This window comes from Vigna umbellata, chromosome 1 (genome assembly GCF_029865625.1).
Source record: "Vigna umbellata cultivar VRB3 chromosome 1, Vumbellata_1.0, whole genome shotgun sequence".
Taxonomy (NCBI): Eukaryota; Viridiplantae; Streptophyta; class Magnoliopsida; order Fabales; family Fabaceae; genus Vigna; species Vigna umbellata.
Genome location: NC_142165.1, coordinates 45,110,012 through 45,128,820, shown reverse-complemented (window position 1 = coordinate 45,128,820; position 18,809 = coordinate 45,110,012). Strand labels below are relative to the sequence as shown.

Here is an 18,809-nt window from a genome sequence, read left to right as displayed (position 1 = left end):
GATCATAATGTCTGCAACTTTTTATATATATAATTATTATGATACTTCTAAGTAGAGATGAGCAAGGTGAGTTAGGATAGGATTAGGGTTAAGTTCAATGATCTAATTCAATCCCAATTCATCATCTTACAAAATTTTAAATAATGTAATTTTGCCTTATTTTTTAAGATAAGTCTCTTCTTTTCATATGTCTGATTTTTGTTTTTAATTTTTTTTTTCTAATTCCATTATTTCTGTTAATACTATATTAACACGGTCAATGCATCACGTGTCAATTGACTTTTTTTATTTTTTAATATTTATTTAACTATTTTTACTTTTAAAATTTAAAAATTTGTATATGTTAAACTATGTATTTTAATTTGATCTTTTTATTTTAAATTTTCTTATATTTTAAAATTAAACAATTTTGTTTTTTTAGTATTAAAACAAAATTTAATTTTTATATAAATATTATATAAATACTTTTATTAAAATTAATATTTTTATTAAATATTTTTAACAAGTTTATTTAGATTTATATTTTATTTTAAATTTTATTTTAAAATTGTTAATAGAAAAAATTTAAAATTAATTTCAACTAAGAAATATGTTAAATTTGTTTATTAGTTGTATTTTATAAAATAAAATAAATTTATTAACTTTTTTAATTTTTAAAAAAGTTTAATATTTTTTAAAATGTCTAAAATTCAACAATTTTAATAAAATTTTTGAGTTAAATTAAAAATAAAAATTTTACAAATTTAAATGTAAATAATTTTAAATAATTTTATAACAATTTAAAACAAATAAATTTAAAATTAAAAAATAATTAAAATTCAATGTAAAATAAAAATATAAATATAAATAAATTTAATTTTGTTAAAAAAATTTATAAAAATATATTTTGTAGTATTTATATAAAAATTATTTTTTGTTTCAATTTAATAAACAATAAAATTATTTTATTAAAGAAAATAGACGAAACAAAATAATAATTCAATAATTAAATTGATATTAAGATAACACATGATCCCGTTTTTGTCATATATCATCGTCTTGATTTAGGACAAATTTTTTTATCGTTTTAAAAATAAAAATAAAAATAATTAATAATAATATTTAAAAAATTGAAAAAATCATAACACATCTTTAACGATTGAAAGAAATTAATTACATAATTTTTAAAATAAAAGTTAAATTAAAATACATAAAAATAGATCGATATTTCCCTAATAAAACAAATTAAGACTATATTATTTAATTTTTAAAACCACGTCCATTCATTTTAATTCTAATCCAATAGTTTCCGGTTTCGGTTTATTCACGGTTAATTATAATCGGGTTATCGGGTTATTCTATTGGAGACAGGATCACGTGCAACAGCCCCGTCTCTGTCATGCGTCCAGAAGCTCACAAAGCGACCTGGAAAACGACCTTACAGTAATTCACTGTTAACATGAGAAGCCAAAATAATTAAACTCCGTCGCGTTTGTTTCGCTGTTAAGAAACGGTGTGACGCCGTCGACGGTACGATGACACTAGGTAGATGTTGAAAACGGAAATGGGACGGCGTATTCTGTGACTGTGACTCACTTCATCTTCTCTTTTTATTTTCCTTCTGGAAATACTTGTTTCTTCTTCTTAGATTTTTCTTTTATGCTTTTATTTTAGAAATTATAATATTGTAATATTAATATCGGATCGGGTTTTCATAAGTTTTTTATTTTATAATTGCTTTCAATTTCACAGGTAAGATGTTTTCGTGTGCAAAAGTGAATTAATATGAAAGATTTAATTACTTTAATTTTGACAAAGCCTATTGGCATTGTATTAATCATGGTTTAGTTAAACTAATCCATATCCACATATTATTACTTTGATTTGATTTACTTATCACTGTGCTTGTTGTTAATATGAAAAATTGTTATTACACTTTTTTAATTTTTATACATTGGTATTAGTTTGGTTTTTATTTGGCCTTTCATAACTCTATTGAATCATTCCCAAAATAAACATCTATTCACAGTTTGAATAAAGACAAAGAAAGATGCCAAACATTGAAATTTATAAGTTGGAAATTATAATTCATGTAACTATCCTAAAAACTTTGAAATCTATAATACTTTGACTGTGCTAGATGAATGTAGAAGACTTTAATGATGAGAATGACCCAAGTTGACTTGCTATAAAGAGAAAAAAATTATCTTGAAAAACTTATAATACACTTCACACGTTGTTCCTACTTCGTTATTATCCATTACTTAAAATATATTAATTTATAAATATATTGAAAGTGAAGATTCGTCAAAAAAAATATGTGTAGTTTTGAGGACTTGTTGAAATTAAAAGTCTGGTGCAAAACAAAACATGGACCCAGTGGTTACAGATTTGAAGAAAAGAAATCGTATGCTTTTGAAATTGTTTCAATCAAAACACAAAAACGTATTAATATTGCTAGTTACCCATCATCATCATGTCCACAAAACTAACAATTCCACGCAATTCGAAACACATATATTGATTTAATGACATTTGTGAAAGTATATTAAAACTTTTGAACAACTTCAATTAGTCTACTGCAATGTTAAAAATAATTTATCAGTTCCACCTCAATTAGTTAATTTAGAATATATACAGAGATGAAAACTTTATTTTATAAACTAATTTTATAGATTTGAGCTAGATTTAAAAAGTTATGAGTTAATATTTTATGTTTGTTTTTTTCGTATAGTCAACATAGTTGTTCTCCCAAAATGTGTATCTTTTTTCAATTCTACCATCTTTATAAACTTTTAAGACTTTCTTTGAAAGGATTTTTTTTATAAGTTTTCATAAGTTTTTTTTGAAATGTATATCTTTTATCTTTTTATGAGAATTATCTTCTATTTTGTAAGATTTCAAAAATATTTTTATTGTGTTAGATTTATAGGCAAATTCAAACATTTATAAAATTTAACTTAAAATTTAACCTAAAGGAGTTAAACATTTTTTTACAGTTGGTTAAGAGAAAATTGAACGTAGTTTAGATAAGTAAATCAGTATAAAATCAAAATGTATTTTTCTGTCTTTGTGTTGAAATAACTTTTTCTAAACCAAAGTGTTTAATTACTATTAGATATAGTTTAATCCCTCCAAAATAATATTAAACATTATTTAGGAAAAGTTTTTAAAAACACTATTTAACCTCCTTTCCCATGTTTTTTGTGTTTAAATAAGATTGTCTAAGTAATTAACTAATATAATTAATTTTAAATACTAAACGTAAACTATTTTTTTTACTCTAGTATTGCTATGACTTTAAGTCATAGACTGGGCAATAGGATGATACAATTAATATTTCAATATTGACTATAAGCTAAGTAGTCGTTTCCACCAAGTGTTAAGCGCATCTCTTAGACCAAACATTAAATATAAACAGGACAAAAGATTATAAATTTAGTGATGTGCTTGAAAACAATTCAACACGACAAACCTCATTGGTCATTGTTTAAGATGTGCTTGAAAACTTGCATGGTTAGTGATATTGAAAAAAATTTATTGCAAGAAAAGTACATTTAAACGCAAAATATTTTGTATCAGTGTCATTGGAACACGTGTTTGACATTTGCATTAAAAAGATAAAATGAACATCATACGATGCATGCGTCTGAGAATGCCCTCGCCGTTCCTTCTATGAAATTTTCAGAAACAATTATTTTAATAACTTTTTTTACATATAGTGATTTATGATTGATTTGTTTTAAATATTTTTTTAAAAATAAATTTAAATAAGTTAATAAAATAATAATACATGATTTATTGTCAAAAATCATTATAAAAAGTTATTAACATATTATAGTTCAGAAGTATTAAAATATATATAATATAAAGAAAGAGAAACTATTTTTTTTAACTTTTAAGTTCTTAAGCGAACCAATTAATGAAAGGTAGGGTCATGAAGACCACATACACAAAAGAGGAATGTCACTACATTATTTACTAAGACATCATCTAAATATTAAAAAATCTGAAATAAGTGGAGCTTATATGATGTCGTAGCTCAAAATCATTTCGAATAATTTACATGAAATAGATTAATAGTAAACGATAGGTTTAAACCCTTCGTTGGTCCTCAAGTTTGTATGAAAATCTCAGTTGGGTCCTCAAGTTTTTTTCTGTCTCAATTGGGTCATATTTTTTGTAAAAGTGATCACATTTTGCCATAACCGTTAAGTGTTGTGAAACGGCGTTAAAATGGTGTGAGGTGGAGCACAGAGAATGTGGTGACGTGTTTAGGGTTTAGTACGTGGAGTGTTTTGTTTAAAATAATAGTGGTGATGTGGCAACCCTTTATTCATATTAGGTATATCAGAATTAGGGATTTGAAAATTGGAATTGGGGATTTAATTTGGTTGTTGCGAGACGAAGCGGAGGACGAAGAAGAACTCCAATCTTGAACAAGACGAAGAGGGCAGCTAATAGTTGAGGCGACTAAGGTAAGATACCTCGTTTCGTCTTTGGTTTTGTGTTTCAGTGCATGTGATTTGTGGTCTTCGACAATTGGGTTTTTGTCTTGGTCTGTATGTATTTTTATAATGCTTTGTGGTCCCCATTTTGCATGTTCAATTGTTACATTGTTTATCAGTTGTAGTGGTCCCAAATTTTGTTTGTTGAATTGTTTTTCAGTTGTAGTGGTCCCCGTGTCTATGAGTGTTTCGTTAGTGGGGATGTTACTTTGTTCCCTGTCCCCCTGTCTTTGTCGGTGTGAGTGTTTAGTTAGTGAGTGAGTGTTTAGTTAGTGAGTGAGTGTTTCCGTAGTTGTAGCAGTGTAATATTCGAAACACTTGTTAACCCCCATAATGTACAGGTTATAAAAGGAAGTTGTTGATATGGATGACGAACGTATTAAGGTGGTGGTCCACCATTCTGGAAATTTTGTGAGTGATGATAATGGGAACTTAAGCTTTGAAGGAGAGAGAGCAGAATGGTCTTGTGATCCAGACTTGTTTAGCTATTTTGGCATAGTAGCGTCAGTCAAAGATTTAGGTCATCTGGACATCAAAGAGTTATGGTACGGTTTAGGAGGTCAGTCTGTGCACCCAGATAGGTTAGAATTATTAACTGATGATAGGGGTGCCATGCACATGTTGAACATTGCTAGGTTAAATGATGAAGTTCATCTGTATGTGGTTCATAATATGATGGAACCAGAAATAATAGAAATGATTGATTGGGTTGGTGGTCAAGTTAATGATGAAGGTGATGTTGCAAGACAAGTGGAGGAGGTTGAGGTTGTTCGTGAGGGGGATACCCATGAGGGTGAGGGGGATACCCATGAGGGTGAGGTCCATACTGAAGTTGAAACAGAAATGGTGGAGGGTGAGGGGGATACCCATGTGGGTGATGTGGGTGATGTTGAGGTCCATACTGAAGTTGGAAGAGAAATGGTGGAGGGTGAGGGGGATGCCCAGGAGGGTGATGGTCTGGATGATACTGCAGTAGGAAGAAAAATGGTTGAGGGTGATGGTGAGGATCATAGTGAAGTCCCTGAGGGTGAAGGTGATGGGTATGAGGGTGAAGGTGAGGATCATAGTGATGCCTATGAGGGTGATGGTGAGGATGTTGAGATCCATCATGAGGAGGAAGCTGAGGTACATGATGTAGATGATTTTGAGCTAGAGGATTATGAAGAGGATGATGTAGAAGACAGTGAGGGTGATGCACATCAGGCAGAGTCTGAGGACGAAGATGTAGATAGAAGTGAAGGAAGTCTACATGATGTCAGCGTGCATTGTGACATTGGGACTTCTAAAGGAAATGTGGGAGAACAAGATTCCACTGCCTTACTTGAGTCTGAACGGTCAACAGATAATGAATTTATTCATGATATGTGTGGGTTGTCTGACAATGAGTGGTTATCAGAGGAGTTGTTGAGTGGATCAGATAGTGAGGACAATCATGTGAGGACTAAGATAAGGTTTCCCACTTTTAGTATGCCTAAAACTTTGGTGGATTATAAATGGGAAGTAGGAACCTATTTTCCTGAGAAAAATGAATTCACAGATGCCATAAGGACTTATGCACTAAGTAATGGGAGAAGTTTAAAATTTATTAAGAATGACAAGAAAAGGATTTCTGTCAAGTGCTTGGGTGGAAGAGGAAATTGTAAATGGTATGCGTATTGTTCCTTTAGGACTGATATCAGTGCATGGCAACTGAGAAAAGTGGTTGATAACTTTCCATTTATTGTGATCCATCTAATTGTGTTTTCAATTGTGTATTACATACAGGTGGTCAAGAGAAAAATTATTTGAAGTGAAACATCTTTCAGAATTTGGTCAGCAATTTGTTGTGAATATTGACACCATGGACTGCACATGTAGAAAATGGGCAATTACTGGCATTCCGTGTACTCATGCCATCACTGCAATGAAGTTTTTGAATATAAATGCAGAAGAATACATTGGCAACTGGTTTAGGAAGTCTACTTATGAAGAGACTTACAACACAATAATTAACCCTATCAATGGACAACATGTCTGGGATGTTACACCCTATGCAGATATATTACCACCAAAGAAGAGGACAATGCCAGGAAGGCCCAAGAAGAAACGAAGGCTAGAGGAGTGGGAGTTGAAGAAGAATAACAGTGAATTAAGAAAGGGTGGCCAGAGGAAAACATGTGGCATCTGCAAACAACTTGGACACAACAGAAAAGGGTGTCCACAAAGACCTCCAACAGTAGAGGTTCCTACAGCCCAATCTTGTCAAGTCACCCAACCTCCAGCAACACATGTTCCTATTGGTGACCAATCTTCTCAACTCACCCAACCTCCAGCAACTATGCCTTCATCTGATGAATGATGTACTGATCAATGATCTAATGTACTGATCCTAAATTTATATTTTGTAGCAAATGTTTGCTCTATCTAATGTTATGATGTATTTTGGATATGTAAGACAATGTTGTTATCATTTTGAACAGCTTCTGTTATCATCTAAGACAATTGAAAAACTTTTGTTATCATCTAATTCAATGTTTGTGGTTATCAGAAAGTGATTACTGCCCAATTTTGTTATCACTCATCAACTTTATTTCTCATTACTTTATTGCTCATTGCTTTATCATTATTCCACTTAAAGTAACAATACAATTAAATGAAATTAAATGACACACATTATCACTGTAATAACTCACCAACATTAATAAAACACACATTACATATAAGCCAAGTTTCAAGTCTGATAACATTAATATAAAACACATTACATATAACCCAAGTTTGAAATCTGATGACAGATGACACAGCATCAACCCACTTTCACCAACATTGCTAATACAATTACATTCAAAACAAATATGACAAAGATCATCCCCACCAACAATTTAAACCACTTATCTAACTTAACTAAACTTTTCTCTATACAACCCAGTCTGATCTTTGGACAATATGTTCCTTCCATTTGCAACACACTGTCTTCCATGCTCATCACACCCACTTCTTCAGTTCTTTCACTATCAGTCCTTTCTTCTACATTCAGCCATTTTCCTTCATTTCCTTCGTCAATGCACCACTTGAAGAAGTTGCAACCAACCAATTCTCCACTCCCACCCTGTTCAACACCAACACACACACCTTCGTCAAAACCCAAATAAATAGACATAGATTTATTGTGATATGAAACTGACCTTGAAGTTAGGGCAACCCCAGAATTTTTTCCCCTTGTTCTTAGGGGTTCTCGCAGTACGAAACACTGCACTGTGACCACAGAGGCATCTTGGGTTTCCATCGAAGCTCCTAACACTGCCACTACTGCGTTGCATGGCCGAACCCAAACATTGGCAAGAGGAAGATGAACGAGACATCCTTACCACCTCCTCAACAGTGCTTGCCCAAGACGTAAGACACCAGCTCTGGTTCACCAACACGAAACACGATCCTCTCCAACAGGAGAATATACTTTGGATCAGATGGGATGCCCTTAAATGTTAGGGCTTCGTAGCCTACGTGGATAAAAGAAAAAAACAGTCAATTTTAATGCACAATGCCACGTCCGTAAATTGAAAAATCCAGCTCACACCATTTTAACGCCGTTTCACAACACTTAACGGTTATGGCAAAATGTGATCACTTTTACAAAAAATATGACCCAATTGAGACAGAAAAAAACTTGAGGACCCAACTGAGATTTTCATACAAACTTGAGGACCAACGAAGGGTTTAAACCTAAACGATATTACATTTTTCATTCATACAACGCACGAGATTAATATTTAAATCGATTTAGTCCAATTGATCGAACTGTATTTTAGTTAACTGAGCTATGTTTCAATCCGTGTCTTTTTTCTTTTAGTTTGAAATTTATATATAGTTTCAGCTATTTTTTCAAATACACAAAAATATATACATTAAAACAAATTCTTTTTAAAAAAGAAAAAAAAACACTACAGTTCAACCAAACGTCTAACTTCGACTAAAGTTTATATACATAAGAAAATCATCAACTTATCTAGACTAGATGTATGTTACATAGTTTAAACTTATTCACTCATTAATTATTGTATTTATGAACTTTTATATTTTGTTTACTTAACTTGAATTGTTGTTAACTTGAAATATAAATAAAATCTAATAAAATAAAGAAAATATTAAAATTGATTTATATTTTAAGAAAATATAATGGTATTGAGCGATTAACTCGTAAATTGAACATGTTAACCTAACATATTACAGAACGAGTCATAATAACTCACACTTAAAAGGATTCTTATTTTACAGTGGTGCCACTTAAATATTTTTTTATTGTGTAATTGGGAAAAATAATTTTCTTTAAATAACATTTTTCGGTGTTTGGATAAGATATTTTAGAACCAAAAGAAATATACTGTAATTCCCATCGTAAAACTTGAACAGCGGAGAGAAGAAGGAAGCTGGCACTGAAAAGCGGACAGAGCCTTCACCGCCACCAATCACTCACAATCAGAGCCGTTCATCGTTAATTTCCGCTTCCGTTTCTCCCTACCCAAATGCCACAATGGCAACGGCGCCGTTAACTCTCCATCTCTGTCGCTTTAGCCGAAACTTATGCACAAAGCTCTTTCTCACTCCCTCTCCCGATCTTCCCAACCCTCGCCGCGTCACTTTCCGCCGCAAGTTCCGCCGCCAAATATCCTTCTCCTCCTCTTTCTCCCGGCGCTTCTGCGCCAGTTCTACCTCCCGAGGCACGCGAATTTCGTGTTTCACGACTGTTTGGTTTGGGAGTGTGTTGGAAACTGAAATTATTTGCTTGTTTGGATTTTGCAGTGGTGGATTGTGAGTCGGGAGTGGTGGATGAGAAATATGATGTGATTGTCGTTGGAGGAGGGCACGCTGGTTGCGAAGCCGCTCTTGCCTCTGCACGTTTGGGGGCGAGGACTCTTCTTCTTACTCTCAACATTGACCGAATTGCCTGGCAGGCTAGCATTTTACGCTTCTTCAATTATTGTTGTTCATGTTATGACTGTTAATGTTAGCAAATCTGTTCATGTTCTTTATAGACTCAGGCTAAAGTTTTTTATATGCTTTAATAATTAGTAATTATTCTAGATACGATTTTTTAAGTAATATTTATTGTTATTGTTATATACAAAAGACATCCCTGGAGGCTCATATGATACGATTGAGATGGTTAAAATAGAGAAAGACGTTGGGGTTTATCTGTGGTCACAATGGCTAACTTGGTCACAATGGCTAACTTGGTCATCTGTTAAGTGAACGGTAAAAATTAGGGTAAAAATATAAGGTATAGTGAGTTGTCCCATGGGCTTGACTCTCTGTAGCAACTTTGCGGCATGTGTTGTCTTCTGCTGCATAGATTTTGTAACTTGAAAATGCAGCGTCCTTGTACGCAAGATGTAGAGTGGACTGCCATGTGTTTTATTTTTTATTTTTGGTGCTTGAAAGAAAATTACGAGTTTGTCATTTCTCCTGCATTTGCCGGCTTGCTGCGAATACGCCCCTTCCCTACCTTTGATTTGGTTGAGCGCATTCTGATTTTGTTAATGCATGGCTCAGTCCCTAAATATTTAGATTTTCTGATTGGGACGGGTTTGGTGCAGCCTTGCAATCCAGCTGTTGGTGGACCTGCAAAGTCTCAACTTGTTCATGAAGTGGATGCGCTAGGTGGTGAAATAGGGAAGATTGCTGATAGGTATTTTGGGGGAATCATATGCCGTCACTTATAGTTTTTTGCAACTCAATTCCCTAGATTATATGGATATAATTTTAACTGATTATTCAAAATTCTTCTTCTTTTCAATCAAGGTATTGTTAAAGTTTGTTTTTCTATTGTTGGTTATAATTTGAATATAAGAGTTGATAGGAAAATATTTAAAGTTAAGGGGAAAGTGGAAATAATGAGTCCTCTGAACTGTTGCAAGATGTTCTTATGTTTATGTATTCAAAATTACCCGAAGAGAGGATGAAATAAGAGCCTTGAGGTTCTTAATTGCTTTATTGGAACTAAATAATGTGTGTGCATATAGGAGAAGTGAGTTATTGAGTTTCAATTTGATGTGATCTTCTATTGTGGCGATGTACTCATGTTCTTAAAGAAAGTCGGTCACTTTTGAAGCATTAATTTATTTCGTTATAGTTATCTAGTTTTGCCCAAGAATTCACAACTCACTATATAAAATTTAATAAATGATATTACTTTTTAATAAATTCCACTACCATATGATGCACCTTTTAATATCACTATAATATATATTTACTTTTGTTGCACGCTTTCTTCTTGAGATTCTTGAGTAATGTGTTTATAAAGAACTACATTAGGGATATAAATGAAGAGCAGTTTTTTTAGGTTTTTGTGGCTTAAATATACATTTCTACTTGTGTTCAGATGTTACTTACAAAAGCGTGTACTCAATGTCTCAAGAGGTCCTGCAGTTCGTGCATTACGAGCTCAGACTGATAAAAGGGAGTATGCCTGGCAAATGAAAAATGTAGTAGAAAGGCAAGTTCGTAGGCATATCATTTTTCCTTTTCTTTTGTTATTTGTATGATCTATTTTGCTATACTTAGCTTTTTCTAGCAATCAATCACATTTGCATGCAACAACCAAATGATTCTTTTGCAGTAATATTTTTTCTTGTATGATTAGGGTTACTAATTCTCATAACTTAATGCCACAGTAATAGTTATGGGAAATATTTAGATTTGTTCTATATAGTGAACTTGGCCTAGTTAACAATCAACAAAGTAGAGTTATGACATACGTATGGGTGGTAGGCTAAAACAAATAATTGGGATGAAATAATTTTTTAAAACCCTAGTTGTAAAAAGGACTGCGGGCATTGCCCTCAGCCCTTTGATTAGTTCTGCTTGTGTAGTCATTTTTTCTTAGATGATATTTCCCTTGTCATATAGATGACCAATCTAGTACTGCTGCTACAAGCCCTAGCTCCTAAAAAAGGACTAATAATCTGTAATAGTCCTAATGTCTTAACATGCAAGATACATCACCTTCTAATATGGAAGTTTAATATCTAGCTAGACTGGTGGAAGAGGTAGCAATTTGGGTCCTTGGTGCGTGTTTGTCTTATTTCACATACTTAATAAATAAGAGGCACACCTTCATTGATCAAATCTTTTATTGGATTAAGGTTTAACCCAAAGGAGAGTGAGAATTTGTAATACAGGACTTCTAGTTGTACCAAAAAGCAAGTTACAATCACACTTTTGTCTTAAATTAAGCACTCTTTAAATTTTAGTTACTGACACTCTACGGGTATGTATTTTAAACGTATCTAAGCATATTTGTGTCAAATATGTCTTGACATCCATACGTTGGCCCGATGAACTTATCGGTGCATCACAGTTCTTCACATGTTATATGCCTATGTCTAGTTTGTTACTTCCCATAAAGTTTTGTCTGGACTTTATTTTTTGCAGCACTCCAAACCTTTCTATTCGAGAGGCTATGGTCACAGATATTTTACTAGGAAAGAATGATAACGTGGAAGGTGTTTGTACATTTTTTGGCATGAAGTTCTATGCTCCGTCTATCATTCTTACCACAGGAACTTTTATGAGTGGTAAAATTTGGGTTGGTCGAACTTCTATGCCAGCAGGACGAGCTGGCGAGTCCGCTTCACTTGGATTAACAGAAAACCTACAGCAACTTGGTTTTGAAACTGATCGGTTGAAAACTGGAACCCCAGCCCGAGTGGACATCCGCACTGTAAATTTCTCAGTATTAGAACCACAGCGTGGAGATGAAGAGGTTTGTCTATTTAAGCCTATCAGTAGGTTCATTAGATTCAATATTGGTTCAAATCAGGCTTTGGTTTGTAGTTTGCAAATGGTTTTTTCTGGACTCAGTCCAATTGTCACATCTGATTATGTTAATCTGTTACTTCGTACAACCTAAAGGCTCTAGTAATTTTCTCTCTGGAGAATATGTCTACCAGCCACCAGTTGGGCATGATCCTTGATGTTTCTTAAGTTAACTCCTGGATTGCCTCGATTGATAATAATATTTTGCTTAGCAATAATTTTAGCTCTGATAAGGATAATATTGAGTTCAAACAAATTATGACACGAAAAAATAGAAGTTTACTTTTACTCTACTGCTGAAAGATAACAATAATAGTGAGTTGCTAATCTGTAATTAAAAACATTTACTCTAACAAAAAGTTAGTGTTTCCCCAGTGTATCTTCGTAATTGGCAGGTCAGCTGGTTTAGTTTTGATCCTGAGGTCCATATTGAAAGAGAACAGATGTGCTGCTACCTAACTCGTACAACAAGTACAACTCATCAGATAATACGGGAGAACTTACATGAGACTCCCACTTATGGTGGATGGGTAGAAGCCAAAGGACCTAGATACTGTCCTTCAATAGAAGATAAGGTGTGCTTAAAAAAAAGTTATCCTGGCTTTGTTTATTCTAGTTTAATATCTTTATGTACAGAATTAACTATATTAATTCAATCCATACTCCTAATAAACTTGAACCATTTAGAAAAAGGGGTCTGAAGCATCAGATCAACTATACTGGAATCATTTGTATTATTTTCTGATGTGATATATCGTTCGCATTTAGATTGTAAGATTCCAAGATAAAGAGTCCCATCAAATATTTCTTGAACCTGAGGGTCGAAATGTGCCTGAGCTCTATGTCCAGGTAAGTTATACTCTTATTACCCACTTTTCTGTAATCTGAACTGAACTTGACATTTCTTTTGTAAACAGGGATTGGGGGTGTGTGGGTGTTTGAATACAGTGATATGATAAAGATTCATTAGCATACTGAGGCGGTTGTTTCTGAAAAAAATGATAATCAACCACAAAAGTTGTCATAACAAGTACATTTGCCTATTAAGGGATTGATGCATGGAATTTAGAACTATTGAAACATCCCTGCACCCATGATCCAAATTTGTGACATTCTTTCATATTTGGTAAACAGACAATTCATTATGATACAAAAGACACAAATGCAAGAATACGAGCAAGAAATTTAAAAAGAAAATGAAAGGAATAAAACAACCGAGAACAAGAAGTATGCAGCATAACATGTTAATCCCTTTGTAGATCTAACAAAGAAACCCCCACAAAAAATACTTATATTTACACCAATGAATTCTATAGTAAAACATCTATTAATGGACTAAATGGAACTATTTTCTTGGCTAGGAGTAGATATTGTTAGTTATAATATTATGGGTTAGTTTTAAATGTAATGGATTTAGGTCCATCTCTTCGTATTTTCCTATTTATAAATGCATAACTATGTGCTCAACACACATTAGGGATTCATCCTACATCTCTTTCTCTTTTATTTTAACGTGGTATAAGAGATAGGATTATTCTTTGCCCCTCCAGTGGACCCACTGTTTGTTAGTGTTAAATTTTTTCCGGAAACTGTTATTTTTTGCATATTGTTGTATCCGACATCACCATCATTGCATCACCGCCCCTGTCTTGGCACCCTTTTTTCATATTTGCAAGTCGTTCAAATTTTTTCACTGTTTTGGGGTTGTTTCCCTCTCAGTAATTATTTCACTCTCTACAAGTACCTATGGCCTCTTCTATTGCTCCTGTATCATTTGATCCTTGAGGACAACCTACTATCTTTAATGAATTTCTGAAATGACATTTTGTGAGATTAAGTTAGGCTTAAAGTTCACTTCTTAGCATATATTACAGTCATGGGTTAGAGTCTATCTTAACGAAGTTTGTTGTTTGTAGGGTTTATTGTTCCACTCCTTATCAGGCCGCTATCGAATTGCCTATTAATGTTTAGATTCACGTTCAAGATGTATATGCCTTGGCATTCGGGTTTTATGATGGAAGTTTCACATTGATTAGAGATGAGACCAATTATAATTTATACGTATGTGCATACCTCATCTTATAAACCAATTTTGTAGAGTTGAGTTAGGTTTAAAGTTACTAAATGCAATTTATTGTGATACACGAACCTCATAACATTCTACCCGTGCCAAAACCTTTTAGCAACTTTGCTAGAGACAAACCCTCTAAAATCAAGACATTTGAACTACTGCAGATCCTTTGTTTAGCATCAATAAACTGCTGTAGTTGGATATTTTGAAGCACAGCTAACTTTATGACACAAGTGACAACATATAAACTAGAAAGAGATGAAAAGTTGTGTTTTGTTGTCTTGGCTGATGGAAAAAGGTGTACTGGGTTCAGTTGAAGCAGGTTGAGGGAGAAGATAGCATTTAACAAATTAAAGTCAAAATGTATATCTTAAGCTCAAGGACAGGTCAATTTAGGGTCACAGGGTTTACAAAATTGAAATATAGTTTTCCCTCTTTTTTGTTGCTATTTTCTAGACGGGGAAATTCTTTTTGGGGGGAAGTAGGTGGCAATGCTAATGGCTTGTCTCAGCTTCTTTTAATGAAGAGGAGTACTGTCCTCCAACTTTTGTACTCTTTTTTGTTATTTGAAATTAGTATAGATGAACTATGGAGTTCCAATTACAAAGAGTTGAAGTTTATATGGTTAATGCTTTCTATCTTATAGGGGTTCTCGACGGGTTTGCCAGAGAGATTACAATTACCTTTATTGAGAACTTTACCCGGACTTGAGAAGTGTTCAATGTTGAGGCCTGCATATGCTGTGGAATATGATTATTTACCTGCTCATCAATGTGCTAGGTCTCTAATGACAAAGAAAATTCAAGGATTGTTCTTCTCTGGTCAGATAAATGGAACTACAGGCTATGAAGAAGCTGCTGCACAGGTATCATTTAAAATTCATTTGTACTTTTAAATATAATACTTTGTGATTTTTTGAGTGTTGCGAGTTGTGAGTTTTATCTGAGCTTCCTGTTAATCTAGCAAACTTCAACCCTCTATGCTATTCTTTAGGGCATTATTTCTGGTATCAATGCTGCTAGACATGCAGATGATAAGCCACTTATTGTTCTTGAGAGGGAGAGCAGTTATATAGGAACATTAATTGATGATCTAGTAACCAAGGACCTGCGAGAGCCTTACCGGGTGTTAACCAGGTAAGCTAACTGTAATAAAATTTGTGCTTCTTTACTATGTCTCTTCTTTCTTGACATATAAATTGAAATTTTTCCTTCCTCTTGATAGCCGCTCAGAGCATCGGTTACTCTTGAGATCCGATAATGCTGATAGCCGTCTCACACCTTTGGGTCATGAAATAGGATTGATAGATGATAGACGCTGGAAACTGTACCAGGATAAGCAAGATCGAATTTCTAGGGAAAAGAAACGATTGAAAAGTGTCCGGATTTCAGGTTGGTTTGCCCACTATGTTTGTGGCAACTCATTCTTGGAAGGTGTTTCTTTAAAAATAGACTCGAAAGAAATTTTATCAGTTTGGGGGAAACAAGATGGCAACATCTGCGCATAATAACAGTTTTTCAAATGTTGATGCTTCTCAAGCCAGTGGATTTTATAAAATTGGGAGCTTTAAATCTTCACTCTACTGCACTTTATACGGTCACAATATTTTACATAACGATTACAATTTAAAATGTAATCGAACTACTTTTAATATAGTCTGGTAGATACTTCATGCTAGTGTTAATGAAAGTCTAAGTTATTTGTAATTACTATTATCCATCCTCTAGGGAAAAAAAAATTCTTATACAGTGGGAGTACATCATTATATTTATACTGATTTTCCATCTAATGCTTCCTTTCACATACTTAGTCTGCTATATATTATGTAGAGATTTTGTTTGGCTAATTATGAATTATCGATACTCCCCAATTTTCTCATCAGGAATGGATTTGGCTGCTGAAGTCACTAGTCTATCTGGTCAGCCCGTGAAGGACTCTTCAACATTAGAAAGCCTTCTTAAGAAACCACACATACAATATGAAATTCTTGACAAGCATGGATTTGGCGACAAAAGCTTATCAAGAATGGAGAAAGAATGTGTTGAGATTGATATAAAGTACGAAGGTTTCATCTTGCGTCAGCAAAGCCAACTTCAACAGGTATGTATTACACTTTTGAATGAGCAAAAGTGAATACCATTTTTCTTTGACCTCAAAATCCCAAATCATTTTAATTTTTAACATTTTAGAACTTCAGCTGCGTATTTAATGTCAAATTTTATTGTTATGATGGATTTACCTGTAGTTGGTTGCTCAACATCATAGACCACTTCCCGAAGACCTGGATTACTATGCGATGACAACATTATCTCATGAAGCTCGCGAAAAACTTTCGAAGGTTTGTAAGTTATATAACTTCATCAGTATAGATATTTGGTTCATTACTGGTATGTACGGTAGGGAGGAAAGAAATAGAGTGAAAGAGAAAAGAAAAGAGGAGAAATAGGTAAGAAAGAATATAAAGATGTTGTTTGGTTGAAAAGAAATTATGTGAAGTTTAATTTTTTTAAAATGATTCAATTTATTTTAATAATTTTTATTTATTATTATTTTATATATTGTTATTATAACAAAAAGCAAAATAAAAAAGTTACAAATTACCGTAATCAATTATAGGGAGGTCATAATCGACTATAGCATGTGACATAATGGGTTATGTTGCAGCAACCGTGTCTCAATGATACATATACTTCAGTTTGAAGAGGAGTGTAAGAGATATGATTTGATTATGTTAGAAATATAATTTGATTGCGTTAATTAGGGTGATATGATGAGATTTGATAGGGAAGTATCGTACCAAATATTTCACATTATTAGATATTGATGGTGTTTCCTTATTATTGTTTCTCTTCATTATAAATAAGAATATTCATGTATGTATACAACATACGGAAGTAATTATATCCATTCGTGGTTTCTCTCTTCTCAATATGAACCAAAGGAGTACCATCCTCCGTGACTTGTTTTATCAGTAATCCTTTCAATAGAGATATCATGGGAATAAAATGTGTCCACCATTAGCTAACTATCCCCCGTACAAGACGATCAAACTAGCACTACTGCTGTTGAATTCATAGAATGACCCTTCTTCCCCCAAAAATGCATTTATGGCACAGACTAACTGATAAGATTTAATAATATTTCACCAATAAATTAAAGTTAGTGTCTTCCTAACACGTGTTTAATGCTATCACTGATTTAGCTTCTCTTATTGGATTCTTAAGTAGGTTGTTTTTATCTGTTTCAAATTAAGCACCAAATCCCTCCTATTCAGCATTTCAACAAATTTACCAAATAGGTCCCACCATAATGAGTTATGAGTTGGTACACATTATTTATTTTAAAATTACGGAAGCCTTGATTAATGGTGACATGGTGCTCCACATAAATACCTTATGCACCGGTGTTTGTAGAAGCACCTTCTCGTCGTCATACAGAATACGGTATGAACTTCATAGACACAGGTGTCAATGCAGAAGATGCACGGATAAAAGTTACATTGGAGCTTTGGAGATGCCCTCGTGATATTGATTAAGAAGCAATTTTTATTTTGTAGCATCAAGGAAAGTTTAGTACACATTATTAAATAGTTTTAATAATTTAATTGTTAAATGTTGTATATACTTTTCGGTGAGTGTAACCATAGATTATAAATATTCTCTATAATGCAACTTCTCTCTTGTACTTGCGACAATGTTATCTCAATGATTTCAGGTTAAGCCTCAAACCATTGGTCAGGCAAGCAGAGTAGGTGGGGTGAGCCCCGCTGATATCACTGCTCTACTCATTGTGCTCGAAGCCAGACGGAGGAAAGCTCAAGAACAGAGGAGGTACAAAATGATGAATGCCGTTAAAGAAAATAACCAAGTTGAGAAGCCTGAAGTTTCTTTGACTGAAAAAGTGAGCTCTGGATAAGTTTTCACGTCTTGTTGATATCTGAGCATTCTACCAATTTTGATATTCAGTGTGCCACATCATATATATGTGGTGTAAAGGCTGCAAAGTCAGTTCGTAGATTTATAGATTAACAGAAAGGATTGGATAGAAAGGGAAAGGAACTTATTGTATTTTTTTACTACATTTGACAATTTGATCCTATTGATAATATTTAAACAAATTATTTGTTGACATAAATGTCAATCTTTTTTTTTTTTTAAAGTAGATGTACCCTTTTAGTTTATGAACTTTTTCTTGATTTGGAATTTGGTCCACATTTTAAAAGTGTAGGTCTCAATATATTCCATTCATGTAGAGTTTAACCAATGTAATTTTTTTACTCCGTATTTGTTAAATCATTGAGTCTATTATTTTCAATTATTGAAGTATTGTTTTGCAATGAAAGTTTGTAAGGAATTATACATTATTGCTTATTTTATCCTTTTATTTATCCGGCTACCAGAGGTGGTGGGGGAATCAACGTGGGAACTGAACTTTTAGTATCTATCTTGTGCTAAATT

At 33.2% G+C, this 18,809-nt stretch overlaps 2 protein-coding genes across 2 annotated transcripts; one reads left to right on the top strand and one right to left on the bottom strand.

The window, feature by feature from the left end:
• Positions 1–7,272: 7,272 nt before the first annotated feature.
• On the bottom strand, positions 7,273–7,865 carry LOC148205481 (uncharacterized). Its single transcript, XM_088111859.1, has 2 exons — positions 7,652–7,865; positions 7,273–7,575 (listed from the first exon to the last, which is right to left on the bottom strand). Exons 1-2 carry the CDS (start codon positions 7,826–7,828, stop codon positions 7,273–7,275), a joined length of 480 nt encoding a protein of 159 aa, XP_087967985.1. The 5' UTR covers positions 7,829–7,865.
• A 975-nt stretch (positions 7,866–8,840) lies between these two features.
• LOC124834405 (glucose-inhibited division family A protein) lies at positions 8,841–18,510 on the top strand. Its single transcript, XM_047309082.2, has 13 exons — positions 8,841–9,184; positions 9,267–9,418; positions 10,061–10,152; positions 10,846–10,959; positions 11,898–12,228; positions 12,677–12,856; positions 13,050–13,130; positions 14,999–15,217; positions 15,346–15,488; positions 15,577–15,743; positions 16,235–16,452; positions 16,598–16,690; positions 18,067–18,510. The coding sequence occupies exons 1-13, from the start codon at positions 8,998–9,000 to the stop codon at positions 18,265–18,267; spliced, it is 2,178 nt and encodes a 725-aa protein (XP_047165038.1). The 5' UTR covers positions 8,841–8,997; the 3' UTR covers positions 18,268–18,510.
• The last annotated feature ends 299 nt before the right edge of the window (positions 18,511–18,809 follow it).

Excerpts from the sequence above, each read along its gene's own strand:
- LOC148205481 (XM_088111859.1), bottom strand. The coding sequence starts at position 7,828 with ATGTCTCGTTCATCTTCCTCTTGCCAATGTTTGGGTTCGGCCATGCAA. Across the intron at positions 7,576-7,651 it reads GGGGTTGCCCTAACTTCAAG|GGTGGGAGTGGAGAATTGGT; the intron begins GTCAGTTTCATA and ends GGTGTTGAACAG.
- LOC124834405 (XM_047309082.2), top strand. The coding sequence starts at position 8,998 with ATGGCAACGGCGCCGTTAACTCTCCATCTCTGTCGCTTTAGCCGAAAC. Across the intron at positions 9,185-9,266 it reads CGCCAGTTCTACCTCCCGAG|TGGTGGATTGTGAGTCGGGA; the intron begins GCACGCGAATTT and ends TGGATTTTGCAG. Across the intron at positions 12,229-12,676 it reads CACAGCGTGGAGATGAAGAG|GTCAGCTGGTTTAGTTTTGA; the intron begins GTTTGTCTATTT and ends CGTAATTGGCAG.